We start from the raw sequence: 20,013 nt of genomic DNA on the forward strand, positions 1-20,013 counted from the left end.
TAAAGAGGCAAGACAAGCAAAGGAGGGTGAAAATTTAAGACTGAGCACACGGTTATTAAAATAAACCAATAAGGACAATGTATACAATCTTGTATGGTACTGGAAATAATAATTGCAAACATGTACATAGCAATTTAGTTGCACTACTTAATTTAAACCTTGACTCTGTAGATACATACTATCTGCATTTTTTAAATAAGGAAAGTAAGGATCAGGGAAGTTGTCCAGTGTCCCACAGCTAGTAACTAGTAGAACCATAATTTGAACCCAGTTCTTCTAAGGGCCTTCGTACCAAATTACCTGTTTGTAAATCATTGTTTGTTAATGATAAGTAGTAAGTGAATATAAGGCTACTATTTTCTCCATCTTACAGAAGGAAAAGACTAATAAGAAACAGACGTTAAGTGTCTTATACCATATCATAAAGAAAAGAAAGAAGAGGCCAAGTTTTTATTATCATCGTGAACTCTCCATTCATTGAACACTATTGGCCAGGGCCAGTGGCAGCCATTTTGTATGCATTATCTTGTTTAATCTTCAAAATAACCCCATTAATGTCGGTACTTTTATCCCATTTTACAGATGCAGAAACTAAGATTCAGAAAGCTTTAGTTTCTTTTCCAAGGTCATACACCGAATAAATGGCAAAATTGGGCAGGAATTCAAACTAGAAGATAGGCACCAAAACTCTGTTATACTGCCTGTCCCCCCTGTAAATCCTCTGTGCTACCTGGTCTGTATATAGTGCTGTGTAGAATATATGGAAAACACAAAACCTTGCCAGTTCATTTCCTTTGATATCTAAGTCTCTTTCCAAAGTAACGAAGAGCCCCCATTCTGTCTTCAGTGAGAAACACATTTTGCTGGAGAGTTCGGTTACTGTGTAAATCCAAATCAACCTTCTTTTTTTCTTTTTTCTTTTCTTTTTTTTTTTTAGTTTTTCTTTAAATCAACCTTTTTCTTTCTTTAAGTATATTTTTATTGATTTCAGAGAGAAAGGGAGAGGGAGAGAGAGATAGAAACATCAATGATGAGAGAGAATCATTGATTGGCTGCCTCCTTCACGCTCCCTACTGGAGATCGAGCAAGTAACCCAGGCATGTGCCCTTGACCGGAATCAAACCTGAGACCCTTCAGTCCACAGGCCGATGCTCTAGCCACTGAGCCAAACCGGCTAGGGCTCAACCTTCTTACTGAAGAGATGTTTGGAGACAGAATTTATGTTTAAAGAGCTTTGAATACAAGGAGAACAGCAGTAGTCACCTCCAGTACATGAAACATTCTGATTGATCTTTTTTCTAAGTCAAGAAAATTTATACTCTCAGATTTGGAAAACCAGTTGTCAACTGGAACAAGGTATGAAAAAAATATTTTTGAAAAAGAAGCACTGAAGAGACTCATTCAAAGTATAAAATTTCAGCTGTCTTGATCCTTTAGTAGAAGAAAAACGTTATAATTAACTAAAAGTCACTAGCTTCATAGGCAAACTGTGGCAAGTACTCAACCTAAAGAGAAATCATCACCCGATGAATGCTAACTAGACTTACTGTGGCAATCATTTCACTATACTGTATATACAAACATTGGATCATTATGCTGTACACCTGAAAGTAATTTAATGTTATATAACAATTTATACCTTGATTAAAAATAAACTAATTTTTTAATTTAAAAAGATAAATCATCACTATCATGATGGTCAGTGCATTTCTTTAAATATATTTTATTGATTTTTCACAGAGAGGAAGAGAGAGGGATAGAGAGTTAGAAACATCAATCAGCTGCCTCTTGCACACCTCCTACTGGGGATGTGCCCGCAACCAAGGTACATGCCCTTGGCTGGAATCGAACCTGGGACCTTTTAGTCCGCAGGCCGACGCTCTATCCACTGAGCCAAACCGGTCAGGGCGGTCAGTGCATTTCAATAAACCTTCAAACACTTAATATAGGAGAACTTTCCTAAGCAATTTTTCATTATTTTGTTTTATCATTCCCTCATGTATTCATTCCAAACATTTAAGTACCTACTTTGTGCGAAGATCTAGAAACAGCCTAAGTGCCCATCAGCAGATGAGTGGATTAGAAAACTGTGGTACATCTACACAATGGAATACTATACTGCTGTAAAAAAGAAGGAATTCTTACCATTTGCAACAGCATGGATGGAACTGGAGAGCATTATGCTAAGTGAAATAAGCCAGTCAATGAAGGAAAAATACCACATGATCTCACTCATTTCTGGATAATAAAGGCCATTATAAACTGAGGAACAAAAATAGATACAGAGGCAGAGCAGCATCGAACAGACTGTCAAACTACAGCGGGAAGGCCGGGGAGGGTTGCGGGGCAGGAGGAGGGGTAAGAGATCAACAACAACAACAAAAAAAGTACCTACTTTGTGCTCTGGGTAAATGCTAATCTGTGTGAGACATAATAACTGCAATTACTCTAGTGTATTTGAAGGTGTTATGATCAAGGACTAATTATTATGGGAGCAAAACCCAGTGACCAGGAAGGTAAAATGGAAAAGAAAAGAAAGGAGAGAGAGAGAGAGAGAGAGAGAGAGAGAGAGAGAGAGAGAGAGAGAGAGAGAGAGAGAGATTGATTTTAAGCTGAACCTTGTTACACTCAGCACTCTCATTCACTCATGGCTTAGCACCCTGTTTGCTTATCTGTTTTTTAAGACATTATTACTATGGGCCAGGAACTATCCAAAGTAAGTCACATAGATTATTTTCATTGTACTTGTAAATGCTCAAACAGATTAAAGTCTCCCTTCCATCCCTTTTCGACGTCCTTAGCAGAACCTTCAGAGTTGGAAATTAGGATACTCTCCCTCTGTGCTGAGGTATTGAGGTAATAGGCAGAATCTAGGGTTCTCTCTCTTGAGTCAGAGCAGCAGGAGCCTTACCAGGACTTTCCTGGAGCAGGTGTAAGTAAAGAGAGGAACTGGTGTTAGAATTCTGGGCAGGGATGCACTTAGACTCAGGGAGCAGGGACTAGCAGCAAGACGGGAAAGCCCTCAGGTATTTTTTGTCTCAGTCCTTCCTAATGATTGTGCTCCATTTTTTTCTCATGCTAACGAGGTGCTTTCTCTGAGGGTCCGGCTCCAGGGTCATGTGGCAGATCAAGCTCTCATGTTCCCAATGTTTCCATTGACAAGAGCAGCCAGAGGTGAGGCTTGAACCCCTGAAAAGGGGGCCCTGGTCCAGCTTGGATCAAGTACGCATGCCTCCTGCAATCAACTAACTGGTCAGGGATCAGAATCATATTGCACAAAATGAATGTTGGGGGCTTTCTGCTGTTTCCATGTATGTTGGGGAAGAAAAGAAGAGAAAGAGCAGTTGCCCCAAAATACATGCAATGGTTCTCTACTTACATCTTTGATTATTTCCTCAAATTAAATTTATGATGATTGAATTAATAATCTAAGGATATGAACATTTTTGAAGTTCTGGATTAAATTCTGCCACATTGCTAACACTATGACTCCCTTTCTTATCTTGTCTATATTTACAGGCAAAAAATTTGAAATATATCTTTCATCTTTTTTATCACAAAGTAAGAATAGTTAAAATACTTCCATGTATTCAGTAGTCATTAGATTTCTTTTTTCGGAGAATTGTCTATTGGTGTGCTTTGCCTAGTTTTCTATCATAGTTTTAGTGCTTTGTGATTGACTTATATCAAGTTCTTACATAAGTGACTTTACATAGAGTATACCATATTTTCTTTGGGGTTCCTGTCATCTCCAGGCATAAATTCTTAGAAAGTCTTTTTCTTAAAAATTCCTCCTCCTGGATGAACTTTTTATGGAATGGATAAATATCCTTACAGATTTATGCTATTCTGAATAAACCTCTCTATACTCTTAAAAAAAACCCACTACACTGTGGTACATCTACACAATGGAATACTACAATGCTGTAAAAAAGAAGGAATTCTTACCACTTGCAACAGCATGGATGGACCTGAAGAGCATTATGCTAAGCAAAATAAGACAGTCAGAGAAATTTAAATATCACATTATCTCACTCATTTGTGGAATATAACGAACAACATAAATTGATGGATAAAAAGCCCTGACTGGTTTGGCTCAGTGGATAGAGCGTCGGACTGTAGACTGGAAGGTCCCGGGTTCGATTCCGGTCAAGGGCATGTGCCTTGGTTGTGGGCACATCCCCAGTGGGAGGTGTGCAGGAGGCAGCTGATCGATGTTTCTCTCCCATCGAGGTTTCTAACTCTCTATCCCTCTCCCTTCCTCTCTGTGAAAAATCAGTAAAACATATTAAAAAATAAAAAAAAAGTAGAACCAGAGTCATAGAAGCATCCAACAGACTGTCCAACCTAAGAGGAAAGGCAGGGGAGGGTGAGGGTTGGGTAAGAGATCAACCAAAGGACTTGTATGCATGCATATGAGCATAACCAATGGATATAGACAATAGAGGGGTGAGGGCATGTGCTGGGGGGTGGGAGGGGCCAGGGAGAGGTCAATGGGGGAAAAGGAGACATATGTAATACAGTGTTGACTTGCTTACTTGTAAAATATTTACTGAGTCTATTTATAATTGTTGCCACTCCTGACAAGACTAAATTATTCTACAAAGAGCATCTATTGTCATAATGTAGTAAGCTTTTTACATGTGCTAACACCTTTCATCCTCAGAGTAACATCATGAGATAGGCACTGTTATTATTCCCATTTTACAGATGAAGAAATTGAAGCACGAAGAAATTAAGTCCAAGGGAAGAGTTAAACCGTGGCACACTGTTTTCAGAGTTCTGAAATAAAACAGTATGTTATTCTGCCCCCACCCCCACCCCCCCCAAAAAAAGAAATTACTCCTCCTGGAAATCTTACAGACAAAAATACTCTTGCCCTGGCCAGCGTGGCTCAGTTGATTGGAGTGTCGTCCCATACATCAGAAGGTCCTTGTGGGTTCCATCCCCAGACAGAGCACAGAGCACCTACGGGAAGCAACAGATCTCACATTGATGTCTCTCTCTCTCTCTCTCTCTCTCTCTCTCTCTCTCTCTCTCTCATCAATTAAAAATAAAATTTAAAAATAAAATAAAAATACTCCTAAGGTTCACCAGGGATATTCATTGCAAAATTTTAATAAGAAAAAATAGAAACAACCTAAATATGTATCAGTAGAGGGATAGTTAAGTAATTATGGCACATTCACACTATGGAATAATATGGAGCCATTATACATAAGGTAGACCTATAAGTACTCATAGGAGACATATAGGTACTCATATAGCCAAGTATCTATGATACTAAGTGGGGAAAAAGCAAGAATTATAGAATTAAAGGTAAAATAGCACCCTATTTATATTAAAAAACACCTGATGTCTGGAATATACAGCTATCTAGAAAAGGTAAATGTCTTGAAAAGGTTTGAGAGAATATACTTGGAACTGTTAACTGAATACATTTGGGCATGGGTCGGAGGTGAGTGGTAAAGGTTAAATCACTACACACTTAGATAATGTTTTAACTTGCTATAAGGAATTTATATTGCCTTTAAATTTTATTTCACAAAACATTTTAGATTTACAAAGTGCCACAATGAATAAGATAACAAATACCCATGTACCTACCACACAGCTCTAAAATACCAACACAGCAGAAGCCTCTTGTGTAACCTTCTCCATCACATCCCTTCTTTCTCAGAAGTCACCACACCCCTGAGTCTGGTGCTTTTTATTCCCATGATGTCATACTTTTATTCAACATGTACATAACCCTAAGCAGCATGTAGTGCTTTTTTGATATTTTAGGATTGCATATAATTGGCATTATGCTATATGTATTCTCTGTAACAATTTTCACTCAGCATGATGTGCTCTGAATTTAAACAGGATACAGACGCTTTAGGTTATTTCCCTTCACTGCTACGTAACAGTCCATTTATAAACATTCTAAACAAAACAGAAACAGACTCATAGATACAGAGAACAGACTGAGGGTTGACACAGGGGAGGAGGGTTGGGGGGCTGGCTGAGAAGGTGAAGGGATGAAGAAGTATAGATCCTCAGTTACAAAATGGCCATGGGGATGTAAAGCACAGCGTGGAGAATACAGTCAATGATAGTGTAATAACTATGTATGCTGCCAGTTGGGTACTGGAACTATCAGGGGGAACAACACTTTGTCAAGTATCTGATTGTCTAACCACTATGCTGTACACCTGAAACTAATATAAAATAATATTGAATGTAAACTGTAATTGAAAAAAAAAATTTTAATTAAGAAAAAAATGTTCTGCAGCTCATTCATCCCCTTGTTTTGTGATTTGGGGTTATTTCCAGCATTTAACTGATTTGAACAGTGGTGCTGTGAACATTCCTAGGCACATCCTGGGTACTATGGTTTCTCCAGTTCCTGTGTGAATCTAGGAGTGGAATCAGGTCGCAGGTTAGCACTTCTCCAACTTCACGAGATGCGGCAATCTGCTTTCCTAAATGATTGTACTAATTAACAATCCCACCACAGTATATAGGAGATTGTGTGTCTCTCAAAATTCCTTACCCATCCAGAAAGTAATCGTTTATCTTATCTTCTAATTTTTGTTTTCTTTTTCTCTTACACTGTACTTTTTAATCGAGCTTGAATTAATTTTGGCATATGGTGTGAAATGGGAACCCAAATTGATGTTTTTAATAAGTAACTTATTTTCCCACCACCGTTTATTGATAAGGCAAGTCCTCTTTAATTACGCTTTTTAAATCTTTATCTTACTTATTGTCACCTGATGATTTGGTTGAACTTCAGTATAATTTTGTAGAGCCCTCCTAAACAACCCATTGAGATTTTATTGGAATTGCATTAGGTCCATGAATTAGTTTGGTCTAAAAACCACATTTGACAGCTCATCCCTCTACTCTCAAACCAAAATGACTGAAGTCCTCACTGCATAAAATACCCTCAGCCTGCGATTGAAGTCCCCTTGTGTGTACTCCCTCACCTTTCACAATCATTTCAAGCAGGCAGTGTCCTCCTTGTCCAGAGAGCTTCCCTTATTCATTTTTTCCTACAAACTGCTCATGAGGTTCCCTCCCAGCAGGAATGCTAACTAACCCTTCCTTCCATTCCCCTTACTTTATTTATTCAAATCTTGTCCTTCCTGTAAGGGCCGGCTGGGTCCTGGCTACTCCAGGGGTCCTATCCTAGTCAGGATTCAGTCCAACAACTTGGACTGAATTGCTGTTCAATTTTCTCAATTGTCTGTATTTAATCTCTCCAATTCTGTGGTTGAGTTAACTAAAATTTAAAAATTGAGACAAGTGGAAATTGGCTGGAGAGAAGTCAGTAAGAATAGTTGCTGGTAAGAGGATCAACAACCAAGTTAGACATTCCACTTTTAACATCTGTAACCTTGAAGTGGGGAAAATAGCAGGAAAAACGGAAAAGAGAAGCTGAAGTTGGTGCCTCAACATGCCCCATGCCGGATGTGGACAGGCACAACAGTGTGTGAAGCCAGATAATAGAGAAACCCATCATCACCACATTGAACTGCCTTACATTTGCATCGTGCTTTGGCTCTGCCAACTTGCACTTACATCACCTACCTCATTTCATCCTTGCAAAATTCTTTGAAGTAGGTGACATGATCTCCATTTTACCAGTGAGGACACTGAGGCTTAGAGGTTAACTGCAAGCCCAAGGGTCACACAGCTAGAAATTGGCAGTGCCAAGTCTATATAACCCCAATCTTCAAATTGACTCTAATGCACTACTCATTCTATCACACCAGTAGTTGCTTCCATGTTAACAATGTTAACTTTTAGAATGTTTTTATTTTTATTTCTTTTTAAAAAATATATTTATTGATTTCAGAGAGGAAGGGAGAGGGAGAGATAGAAACATCAATGATAAGAGAGAATTATCGATTGACTGCCTCCTACACAGCTCATACTGGGGACTGAGCTCACAACCCTGGCATGTGCTCTGATCAGGAATTGAACCTTGACCTCCTAGTTCATAGGTCAAAACCCAGCCACTGAGCCATACCACCTGGGCTTTATTTTTCTTTCTAATTGCAACAACAACAACAAAAATTTTTTTAAATCCCACAATACTAAATTTCCCCTCTTAAATTTAAAACTCTAAATGTACAGTTTAATAGTTAATTATTGTTTTGTAACAGATCTCTAAAATGTTTCATCTTGCAAAATGGGAACTCTTCAGCCCATTTCTCCCTCTCCCTGCCCCCAACCCCTGGCTACCACCATTTTAGTTTCTGTTGCCATGATTTTGACTACTCTAGATAGTTCATATAAGTGGACTCATACAGTATTTGCTTTTTGCGACTGACATTTCATTCAGCATTATATCCTCAAGGTCCATCCATGTGGTGGCATATGACAGGATTTCTTTCTTTTTTAAGACTGTATATATTGCACGTATACATCACATTTTCTTTATCCATTCATCTGTCCATGGACATTTGGGCTGCTTCTACATCTTGACAACCGTGTAATGCTGCACTGAACATGGGTGTGCGAATACCTCTGTGAGACCCTGCTTTCAATTCTTTGGTATATATACCCAGAAGTGGGATTGCTGGATCATATGGTAATTTTATTATTTAGGATTTTTTTTAGGAATCATGTTAACTTTTGAACAAATATCCCCCTTCTCAGGGACTCTCTTGCAGTATGCTAAGAGGCAGCATATTGCCTTCCCTCTAATTAAATGAAGACAGCAATCATGCTCAGATACAACCATTAAAATGTTTAAACTTCTTAACATGCATTAATTACAATGTTGGCAACTGTAGACGCTTCCATTTCCTCCAGGTCTCAGTTAACAAGCTGTTCTTCACTTTTAACACCCCTCCCCCCCAATATCAGGGTCACTAGATCAGAAGCTTCAAGATGGAAGAACCTATCTGTTTTGTTCCATACAGAGCCTCCAGTCACTAGCACAGTGGCTGGCATGCAATAAGCACTCAGAAATGGAAAAATGAATGAGTGAGTGCATGAATAAAAGATCATGTTCCTGGGTACAGTTTTTAAAAATTGAACTTTGGGTGTTGTCATTGATGAGAGGGAATAGTTTAGCACTTCTCCCAGCAAGCAGGAAGTAGAACACAGATGGCAAAGAGACATTCAATGACATAAATTTTGCCAGAACAATGATAGCATCCCTAGGATAAATTCAAACTAAAGCTCTGATTGTAACACAGGATCATGAGGATTTGGGGAGCTTGGGGAACCCTCAGAGTTACAATAAGGTCCTACCAGATTAATGGGACAGTGCTCTAGGGAGGACAAGCTAAGAGAGGGTGTGGGACTGCATTTCCCTTCTCTGCCAGACGCTATGGGCCCTGGGTAGAAGACACTGGAGGCAAAAGCAGTCACACCAAGTGAAGATTCTCTGCTGGCCAGCTTGCTGACTGATGCCCTCTAAATGGGGACAGGAATGTGGAAGTAAAGAGAGCATTAAACACACTGAATGTAATCATTAATTCATAGAGAAAGCAAGCTCTCCTGCTAAAGGCTGCTGTCCATACATCTTTGGACTTGATATATAATCTTTTGAAAGGAACTGGAGGAAATGGGATTACACTGTATCAATAAAAATTAAATTTAGACTTAACAAAACTTGCATGAATTTTTAAAGAACATGGGGCCTAGAACAAATTGTTCGGTGGAAAGTATGCTCTGCACATATCTGAAGAAGGAATGAATTGTAAACTCTCTTCCACTCAAAGAGATGGAATTCAAGAGAAAAGGATCTTCTAATAGGCCAGTTCCTTAGTGATATGGTAAAAATCTTTTCCCATTCCTTAGTCAAGAATTTAAATCCACACTAGCAGACTAATATAGTAAACAGGGGACCTTTAATAGTCTGCCCTATGGAGGAGTCAGTATGGTTTAATGGAAAAATCTGCTACACTTTGGTCAAAAGATTTGAGTTCTGATATTAAAATTGCTTTGACCACTTTAGCCTTTTAGAGAATTATCCGTTCCCATTGTCTACATTGACAATGGAATGATACATTTTGACCATGTTAACTCCCAACATAAAATTCTTCATGGGCATCCAATACCTATAGGGCAAATTTTGAACACCTCTGTCTAGCACGTGCCTTCATTTTCTGGCTTCTGCTTACTGAACCAGCCTTCACTTATATCATTTGCCCTTCATTTCATGTCAAGCAACACAACCATCTGTAGCTTCCTCGATATTCATGCTTCCTCTCCTTGAACACCTTTCTTTCTACATTCACTTGGCCAGCTTCTACTCAACATTCCTGTCTCAGCTTGAATGCCACTACTCTGACTTTCCTCCTGGTGCTCCTATATGTTCACTGATTGACCCTGTCTTTACCTTCACTGTGACTGTTGTATTGTAATTAGTAATACAACTAGTAATTAGTAATTTGCATGCCTACCTTCTCACTAGATTCTTCCTCCACCACACCTTTTTCTTTTCTGACCATAAGTTATATATTTTTATCATGTAAATTCAAAATGTAGAATATAAAATGGCCCTTCAAAATCCACTTCCAAACACAACTCTTGTGAGTATAAGAGCAGGAACTATAAGAGCAGGAACCATAAGTTCTCCCTTTGAATTGTTTGGATTTTCAGAATGTAGCAGTGCCTGGCACATATGAGTGTTGAATAGGTGAATCTATAAAATAAAGATGGCATAATTGGCTGTACCAGACAATTGTGTGTTGTGGTGATGAAAACATGAGGGATAAGGAACGCGAAAGTTCTCTGAACACCGGAGAGCATGATGTAAGTACAAATCTGTGTGACTAATGCCCCTGGACTTCAAATCATCTGACTCCTACTACCTGGCAAATTTGGTTCCGATGATGATGATGATGATATGATGATGGCGGCTAACCCTTTTTGAGCACTTTTCACGTCCCAAGCACTACGCTAAGTGCTTCACTTGTATGAACTCATTTAATTCTTATAACAATCTAAAAGGTAAGGGCTATTCATTTATCAATTCTTTTTCAGATGAGGAAGCCAAGGCACAGACAGGTTATGTAACTTGTCCCCCAAAACCACAGAGGTAATAAGGACTTAACGCAGGGCACTCTGGAATCTGAGTACACACTCCTAACCACATCACATCACTGTCTCCTACATATAGCCTGAGGATGCGCCCAGATCATCACAGGAACCAGGCACTTCCCACTCTCACATTGCTTCTTGATCCAGTCTTAGAGTCAGAAGTAACTTTACTTCTGTAATCCTCTGCTCCCTCACATGTAAAATGAGGATAGAAATGGTTCTCATCTCACAAGTTGTTTGTGAGGATCACCCCTAACACTGCCTCTGGTAGCAGTGCGAGATAGGGGGTCAAACCTAGAGCACAGACGTGGCGGTACCAGAAGCAAAAGGACCACACTCTGTAAAGAACAAGTAATCCTTATCCAAGAGGAGTTAAGCATCTCTTAATGAGTACATTTGTATGGCCAGATGGATGCCGAGAACCTATCAAAGACTCCGTGACCAAGTAATTAATTAGTTCAGGCCCCGTGAAGAGAATGAGTATTCGTAAAATCGACACCCACTCCTTACTCATTCTGTTTTTTGTTGGCCATTATGAATGGTGGCAATGATGGTTATATATACCCAATAGGACTGTCAGAAATGGAAACAAAACTCTACATGTAACAGCAGAGGTGTGCGAGTCAATTACAATGAAGCAAAAAGAAAACCACACTGGCAGGTGCTCACAGATGGTGCTTGGATTTGGAACAGCCTTCAAACTTTGTAGAAAACCCAATCCAACTTCAAAAGCAGTTTCCAGGCAGCATGTTGCAGCTCTGTCCAGCTAAGTGACTGTAAAATCACTCCAGGCTCGGGCCTCGGTGGGACTCCTAGCCACTAAGGGTCTCCAGGGAAAGAGTACTTGGTTAAGTCTATAAAGATTTCATTTAACGCCTGGGCCAAGCTACATTATTTGCAAAGCCCCTAAAAAAATATAGCACCTTTATTCTGTCCTAGAGAACAGAAATGAAAGCACAGACAGCAACTTTAAACATACAGACTAGTTTAATCAACAAGGCTACTGGGATCAAAAGCAACCAACCCAAAAAAAACAACCAAACAAGACTCAAGCTAAATTAATGCAGTGTTGTCCCTAAGCTAGGGACTAAAGACAGAAGGTAGAAGCTGGCAAACCCATTGTTAACTAGAACCGAAAACTAACCAGCAAGATTTTCCCAGGCAATCTTACCAACACTCTGCATGCCAGAGAAGAGAATAAGCCTGAACGTACACAATAGCAGGATGAGTCACCAGCGGGGCCTTGAACTGGCACCGAGGAACATTTCCCCAGAATAGCGATATTAATAACTTCAGTTATTACCTAGTGGTATTGAGTCTAGAAAACAGGCTCAGGGAAAGTGTTCTCAGAATTAAAACAAAGAAAAAGAAAAATCAAGGCCTAATAGATGAGATGAGCCATCTGCAGAGGTAACTCACCCTATGAAATATTTTGTGAAAGTGTATGCAGAGAAACTTAGGGAGACCTGACTCCAATGCTCATAACTAAAATTAACTGTGTATTTTATGCCTCTGCGCCTTTGCACATGTTCCTTCTGCCATTGCATCTTCTGTTGCTCTTTTCTCCCTTTTCTCCAATCCATCAGGTAAAAATCTTACTTTCAAAATACAGGCATCATCTTTTCTCAACCTGTGCCTGAAAACGGAATGAATCATTTCCTCATTCCTCCTACTTTTGTACTCTGTGCATGTTATCTCTGCATCATCTACTACAGTGCCCAGCCCAATAGATATTTATCTCAGCTCATCAACTGAGTGGCGCAGGAGAAGAGGCTTGGTCTCTTGTAGGAGTGGTGTATCAGAAACTGTGGGTGGGGGAGTGGTGGTTTGCATGACTGGCATATTGAATATTATGACAGAGAATCTATGTGAGCCATGAGATTTTTATGTTTATTAAAGGAGAACTCCAATTTTTTTTTAAATATATTTTTTATTGATTGCAGAGAGGAAGGGAGAGGGAGGGAAAGAGGGAGGGAGAGAGACAAACATTAATGATGAGAGAGAATCATTGATTGGCTGCCTGCTGTACTCGAGCCCGCAACCTGGGTACGTGCCTTGACTGGGAATTGAACTGTGACCCCCTGGTTCATAGGTTGATGCTCAACCACTGAGCCATGCCAGCTGGGCTGGTTTGTTGTTGTTTTAAAGAGAAAGAATGGTTTAGTAGGGAGATAGATGTGTAAACAAAAATGTGCAAATTGTTACAAAAGTATATACAAGATTAATGAGTAGTATAAAGCAACAGTAGGATTAATTCTCCAGGTGGGGATCAGAAAAGCTTCACAGAGGAAATGATGGGTTGATCTGGGTCTTATGGACAAAGAAGTTCACCAAACAAACCGCCAAGGCAGAGGAACAACCTTACCAAAGCATGGAAATTATATAACATTATAAATATTACTCTGTGCTTGCTCTACTCTCAGATACTGTTCTAAGAATTTTTACATGCATTAGCCCATCTAATATTGTCAACAATATTTAAAAGTGTATGCAGAGAAACCAAGATGGCGGCATAGGTAAACACTGGAAATTGCTGCCTCGCACAACCACGTCAAAAATACAACTAAAAGACAAAACGGACATCGTCCAGAACCACAGGAAGGCTGGCTGAGTGGAAATTCTACAACTAGAAGGAAAGAGAAAAAAAAGCACACTGAGACTCAGAGGAGGTGCGGAAATAAATAATCTGATGAACAGAATAAACTGGTGAATATAATAGAATCAGGGGCATAGAAAGGGAGTGGACTGACTATTCTTGGGGGGGAAAGAGTGTGGGGGGTGCGGGAAGAGACTGGACAAAAATCGTGCACCTATGGATGAGGACAGTGGGCGGGGGGGGTAAGGGCAGAAGGTGGGGTGGGAACTGGGTGGAGGGGAGCTATGGGGGGAAAAAAGAGTAACAACTGTAATAATCTGAACAATAAAGATTTAATTAAAAATAAAATAAAAGTGTATGCAATGTCACCAGTTAGGTACCACTGTTTGCAAGAGACCTAAAATAACAGTGGCTTAAACAGAGTAATTTTTTTCTCTCTTTACAAAACCTCAGGGTCCCAGACTCCTTTTAGCCAACTACTCTAGAAGCTAGTTGTGGCCTTCATCCTCATGGTTCAGGATGTTGGCTACATCTCATTACCCCAACATAATCTTATAACAATAAACAATTGTAAAATACTCTGGGAAATACAGTCTTTATTCTGGGCATCATTTCCCCACCTAAAATTTGGGGGTTCTATAACTATGAAAAAGGAGAACGGGATAATTTCTTTAGGCTGATGAATTAGGCATAGAGTGAAAGAATTAAAGGGTAATGGGCTATAAAATGGTATGATTTTAATTCTGACTACATGATCAAAAAAGTTAATGGGAAGTAAAATGCATAAAACCCAGGTAGCACTAAAGTGCAGAAGACATAATGTATAAGTAATCTCAAAGCTAGATAAGTGAGAGTTGGTTGCAAATCTGAGAGATGGATTTACTAATGGGCCAGTAATTTAATAGTAAATTGATTCATTTTGACATTGCTGATTGCAGTGGCAGAAGATTACATAAAATTAGCCAAAAGGACAACAAAAATCATTGGACACATTTTTCAGTTTCTCCTTTTAATTTTTATCATTGTCTACCTTCCCTCTAAACAATATTCCAATATAGATAGAATAGTTTGCATCTAATGCACACTGATTAAAGTAAAATAATGCAAGTTAATTATTACCTCACAAATATCTTATTTATTTGATTCAATGTTAAAATGAAAAATATATCTTTTAATTTTTTCCGTATTTACATTTTTTTAAAAAATATTTTTCTTGGCCCTGACCGGTTTGGCTCAGTGGATAGAGTGTCGGCCTGCGGACTCAAGGGTCCCAGGTTCGATTCTGGTCAAGGGCATGTACCTTGGTTTCGGGCACATCCCCAGTGGGGAGTGTGCAGGAGGCAGCTGATCGATGTTCCTCTCTCATCGATGTTTCTAACTCTCTATCTCTCTCCCTTCCTCTCTGTAAAAAATCAATAAAATATATTTTTATTGATTTCAGAGAGGAAGGGAGAGAGAAAAAGAAAGAAAGAAAGAGAGAAAGGAAGAAAGATCAATGATAAGAGAAAATCATTGATCGGCTGCCTCCTACATGCTCCCCACTGGGGATCGAGCCCGCAACCTGGGACCCGGGCATGTGCCCTGATCATGACCTCCTGGTTCATAGGTCAATGCTCAACCACTGAGTCACACCAGCTGGGCAAAATGAGATATATTTTGAAGTAACATATACACGTAACTGAAATCAAGTAGTACCTGTAGAACAACTATTCATCAACCCAACCTACTTTTTGTACCCTGCTCTGAAACCATGTGCTTCAGGGGAGTGTATGTTATCTTCAGCCCCACAGGCAGTGAATCATGATTGGGCCAGTTGGTAGTGATCGAATTTTTCTTGCTCATGACTATTTTACGCAGAGGCACAAGCAAAGAAAAAGTCCCTTTTCCCCTGTACTTTGCTGAGTGTGAATATGATCACTGGCTGATTGCAGTTATCTTGTGAACTTGAAGCTGACAAGATAAAGATTGGCAGAGCAGAAAACTGGCAAGAATTTGCATTCTTGTTAACAATCAAACCCTAGAAACGCTTCTGAACTTCTGTGAGGTAATATGTTCCTCATTTGGTTCATTTGAATTGAGCTGTTATTTGCAACCAAAGTACCCTGATACTCTACCACAGGTTGTATTCTACCAAAAGGTCAAAGAACAATAACAACAGCAGTCCCCCATCCTCCTCCTCTTCCGCCTTTCTATCTTCTGGGAGAGGGGTAGTGAGGGGGGAGGAGGACCACTTTTAATTCTTAGCTATTTTTCCAGGTGATTTACTTAGATGCTTTTAAATAACATGCTTATATTGCTATGTTCTTGATTTATCCATAGAAAGAATGCTCACTTTATACTATGGAAGATGAAAATTACGCATGTGCACAACCTTTCCTTTCCCTGCTTGCAATACAGTTTTACAACTTTTGATAAAATACATACTGTGCTTACATTTCTTATACAATTCTTTACCCCTTGGAGTTAAAAAATTATTCCCCACCCCCTTTCCTTTGCATGTTTCTATTATTAGTTCTCAAATTCTCCAAGTTATACTATCCTATCAAAATGATTTTTTCTTATTGAAATTTTTGTCATGTCTTCTCTTTCTCTCCTCCCTCTCATCCTCTCTTCCTTTTATTTCTAAACCCACTTCCATTCCCTTCTTCCCCCATACCAGGCAACAACTCTATGGTGATTAATATGTATAATTGCACATTCTTGCAAAATGAATTTTTGTATATTTTAAATTTATATAAATGGCTTTCCCCACACATGCATTCTGTTTCTCACTGTTTTCATTGGGCACTGTTTTTTCATGATCAAGCCATATGGTTAAAATGGACCTCTGTGGCCCTAACCGGTTTGGCTCAGTGGATAGAGCGCCGGCCTGCGGACTGAAAAGTCCCAGGTTCGATTCCGGTCAAGGGCATGTACCTTGGTTGCACCTATATCTCCAGTGAGGGGTGTGCAGGAAGCAGCTGATTGATGTTTCTAACTCTCTATCCCTCTCCCTTCCCCTCTGTAAAAAAACCAATAAAATATATATTTTTTTAAAAAGTGGACCTCTATGGTTTGTAAGTAACTACTGCAGAATACGAATTGTGTACATCCACCACATTTTTACCTAACCTATCGCCCATGCATGGATATCCAGGTTATCTCCAACTCCATAACATTATAATGCTCAATAATGCCCTGCACATGCCTGGGGTTGCAGGCTTGATCCCAGTGTGGGGCGTGCAAGAGGCAACCAATCAATGCTTCTCTCACATCATTGATGTTTCTATCTCTTTCTCACTCTCCCTTCTTCTCTGAAATCAGTAATATATTTTTTTTAAAAAAAGCTGTATAAAAAGTTTGAAGTTTTGTATGGCTGCAATTATTTAACTTCACACTTGAGGACACTTTGACCACAGAATTATAGATTGGAAAAGCAAATACCTCCCAAAACCCCAATCTCCAGTTCAGCCAATGAGTTTGATGAGCAATGGATACTCTGATAAAAATTTAGTCCAAATAAATTCAGCTCCTGAATTTGAGAATAAGTAGGAAATGTTCACTTAGCAAGGGATGTTTCAAAATCTAAAATAAAAGTGTAATATGCTAATTAGACTAGATGTCCTTCCGGACGAAGCTGGGGCTGCGAGGGAAGCCCGGGTCCCGGGTGCCAGAGAGACGCCCGGTGCGGGCAGCCGGGGGAAGGAAGGCCTGCTCTTGCATGATTTTTGTGCATCGGGCCTCTAGTTTATTATAATTTACTTGCTCATGAGTTTGCAGAGTGTAATAAGTTCAGGTAGCAGGAATTTGTCCTCAGAACTTTAAAGGCCTTGATCCATCATTGTCATCCTGATTTGCTAATAAGGTGTCTAACATTATTCTTGTTCCTAGGTGATTGTTTTTCCCCACTCTTTGGAAACTTTCAAGGTTTTCTCTTTATTTTTACAGTTCTGAAACTTCATAGTGCTATGCCTTGGTGTGGGTTTTTTCATTCATTACACTTGACACTCTATTGGGCCTTTCAATCTGAAGAGTGAGGTTCTGGAATAGCCTCTGGTATTACTTCATTTTAATAATCCCTTCCCCTTTTAAAGCTTTTTGTTTTGATTTTGGGCATGTGCCCTGACCAGGAATCAGGGACCTCCTGGTTCATAGGTCGACGCTCAACCACTGAGCCAGGCAACATTTGTATTTCTCATGACAATATTTCTAATGCAAAAAATAAAATATTCTAAAAATACTGTTGCAAATAATTTAATCTATAAAGATATTTTTATTTTTAATTAAGCATAGTAAGAGATAGCAAACCTTTATATAAATTAACTTTATAATGAAGATTCTTTCATCAGCAGCAAACAAAAATTCAGGTTTAAAATTATGAATGAAACACTATGGAAGAAAATTTTATCACAAAATATTAGGGTATTTTGAAATAAAAAGCCATTTTGCTATCATACTTTTATTTTTGTAGATTCGCTTTGAGTCTCAAAATGAATTTTACAAAATAATTTCCTTTTCATCAGTGAAATACCTGTCACTGTTTAACCTACAATATTTAAGTACAGATGCAAATATTTACTAAGCATTTTCATTAAATAGATATCAAATCATTTTATTTCTATTTAGACTCATTAGAAAATTTATATTAAATACTCCAAGGTAACCTTTGTGTATTAGGCAAGTAGGAGCTACTCAAATGAAGAAAAGTCTCATTTGTTTTGTAAATAATAAAGATTTAAAATGTAAAAAATTGAGCTTAAAAAAACAGCCCAAACCACCTGTTTTTTTAAGTCACACCAGCCATCTACTTCTAAAAAGTCCTTATCAAAGCTATTTTTTAAAACCCAACATTTACTAACTCAACAGATGGGTTTTAGAAATGAGGAAAGTAATTTTACTTTCAATTCACTGATTACATAGTCAACTGGTGCCTTTAAAAAATAATTTTAGAATACATGAAGATTGAATTAAACCATTCTCAACATTTTTCCAGAACTGTTTGCTAACTGGCTTGTTTTTACATATGAACTTTAAACATGTCTTCCACAGGTAGTACACAAAAATAATTATTTGCAACTATAAAATCTAACAAGTAAACTCACAATGTAATATCACTGCTTTTTCCTTCTCTTGTAAGAATCGTTACTGTGAGTTCGAACTCGCTGGTGCACAGAGGATGCTATTTTCATGTTGTCTTTCTTTGTAAATTTCTTCTCTATTGCTCCTGGTTTCCAAAGTAACAACTGTGCATCTTCTCCTCCAGTCAGCAGAGAATCATCCTGCATATTCCAAAAGAAAGAGCGGACTGTAGCAGCATGCCCTCCCTGAAGGCTGGTCACATGGCTCAATCCTGATGTAGTACAGCTCATTAAGTGAATAACTCCTGTGTTTGTTCCTCCAACAATAAATAATTTGTCCATCTTTTCATGATATAGGCCACCAATCAAATAGTCCAAAACACCTCCTTTCAAATTCATTACTTCTCTGACATCCTGGATGCTCAAACATGTAATTGGTTCATCAGTATCCAGATGATTAAGATCCCACCAATAAAATCCTTCATCATGTGTCATGCAGTATATCTGTTTATAATCTTTCCCAGACCAACCAATATAGCTAACTGATGAAACTGAGTTACAAGTTGTAACCAGTGCATCTTCTTCATTATCAGCACTAATATCAAATACATTTACCAAGCCATCTGTGGAACCTGAGACTACCATGTTGGGATTGCTGGGATGGAAACATACTTGAGTGATATCATCACTATGTGTTTCTGAGTATGCACCAAGTGGGTCTTTAGTGGTAGACACATCTTGAGAATTAATTCTTGCATCCCAAAATACCAACAATGCATCATCATCAACTTTTTCTGTACCAGCACAAATGACATGATCATTACAGCTGATATCAAAACTGATAAATATATTGGAAGGATAACCCTTGAAAAGCTGGACAGGTTTTTCACTGGTTAATCGAGCATCCCAACATTTTATTGTGCTATCGGTACATGACGAATATACAATGTCACAAGAATTTGCAAATTTGACGCCATTAAGATGTCCAGGATGTCCGCTAAATTCTCGTACTATGTTTAACCTTTCTTTATCATATATTCTGATTAACCCATTAGAACATAAAACAGCAACCAAGCTTCCTTTTTCTGCTGGTACAGTCTTGGATGTGTCTATGTCAAGCAGATAAGTAGGCTCTTCAGTTCCTGAGGAACGTTTAACAATGTTCAGATTAGCAAATTGCTCTTCAATCTTCTCCATAATAGGAGTGGCATCTAAGGGTAGTAAATATCTGTAATAAAAATATAAAAATTAAAATTAAATCCACAGCTTCTCTAAAATTGTAAATTAAATCAAGAACATTTCCTTCTGAAG

The 20,013-nt window shown here is 38.7% G+C and overlaps 1 protein-coding gene across 4 annotated transcripts in view; it reads right to left on the reverse strand.

Moving 5' to 3' along the window:
- Positions 1-15,171: 15,171 nt before the first annotated feature.
- The window catches only part of WDR89 (WD repeat domain 89), a 101,245-nt gene continuing 96,403 nt past the window's right edge, over positions 15,172-20,013 (reverse strand). For all 4 annotated transcript variants that reach the window (XM_036309502.1, XM_036309493.1, XM_036309508.1 and 1 more), the window contains one exon: positions 15,172-19,930. In XM_036309502.1, the coding sequence (XP_036165395.1) occupies positions 18,736-19,930 (1,195 nt within the window). In that variant the 3' untranslated portion in view covers positions 15,172-18,735. The remainder of the gene's footprint in view (positions 19,931-20,013) is intronic.

The sequence above is a fragment of the Myotis myotis genome, unplaced genomic scaffold (assembly GCF_014108235.1).
Source record: "Myotis myotis isolate mMyoMyo1 unplaced genomic scaffold, mMyoMyo1.p scaffold_m19_p_1, whole genome shotgun sequence".
Taxonomy (NCBI): domain Eukaryota; kingdom Metazoa; phylum Chordata; class Mammalia; order Chiroptera; family Vespertilionidae; genus Myotis; species Myotis myotis.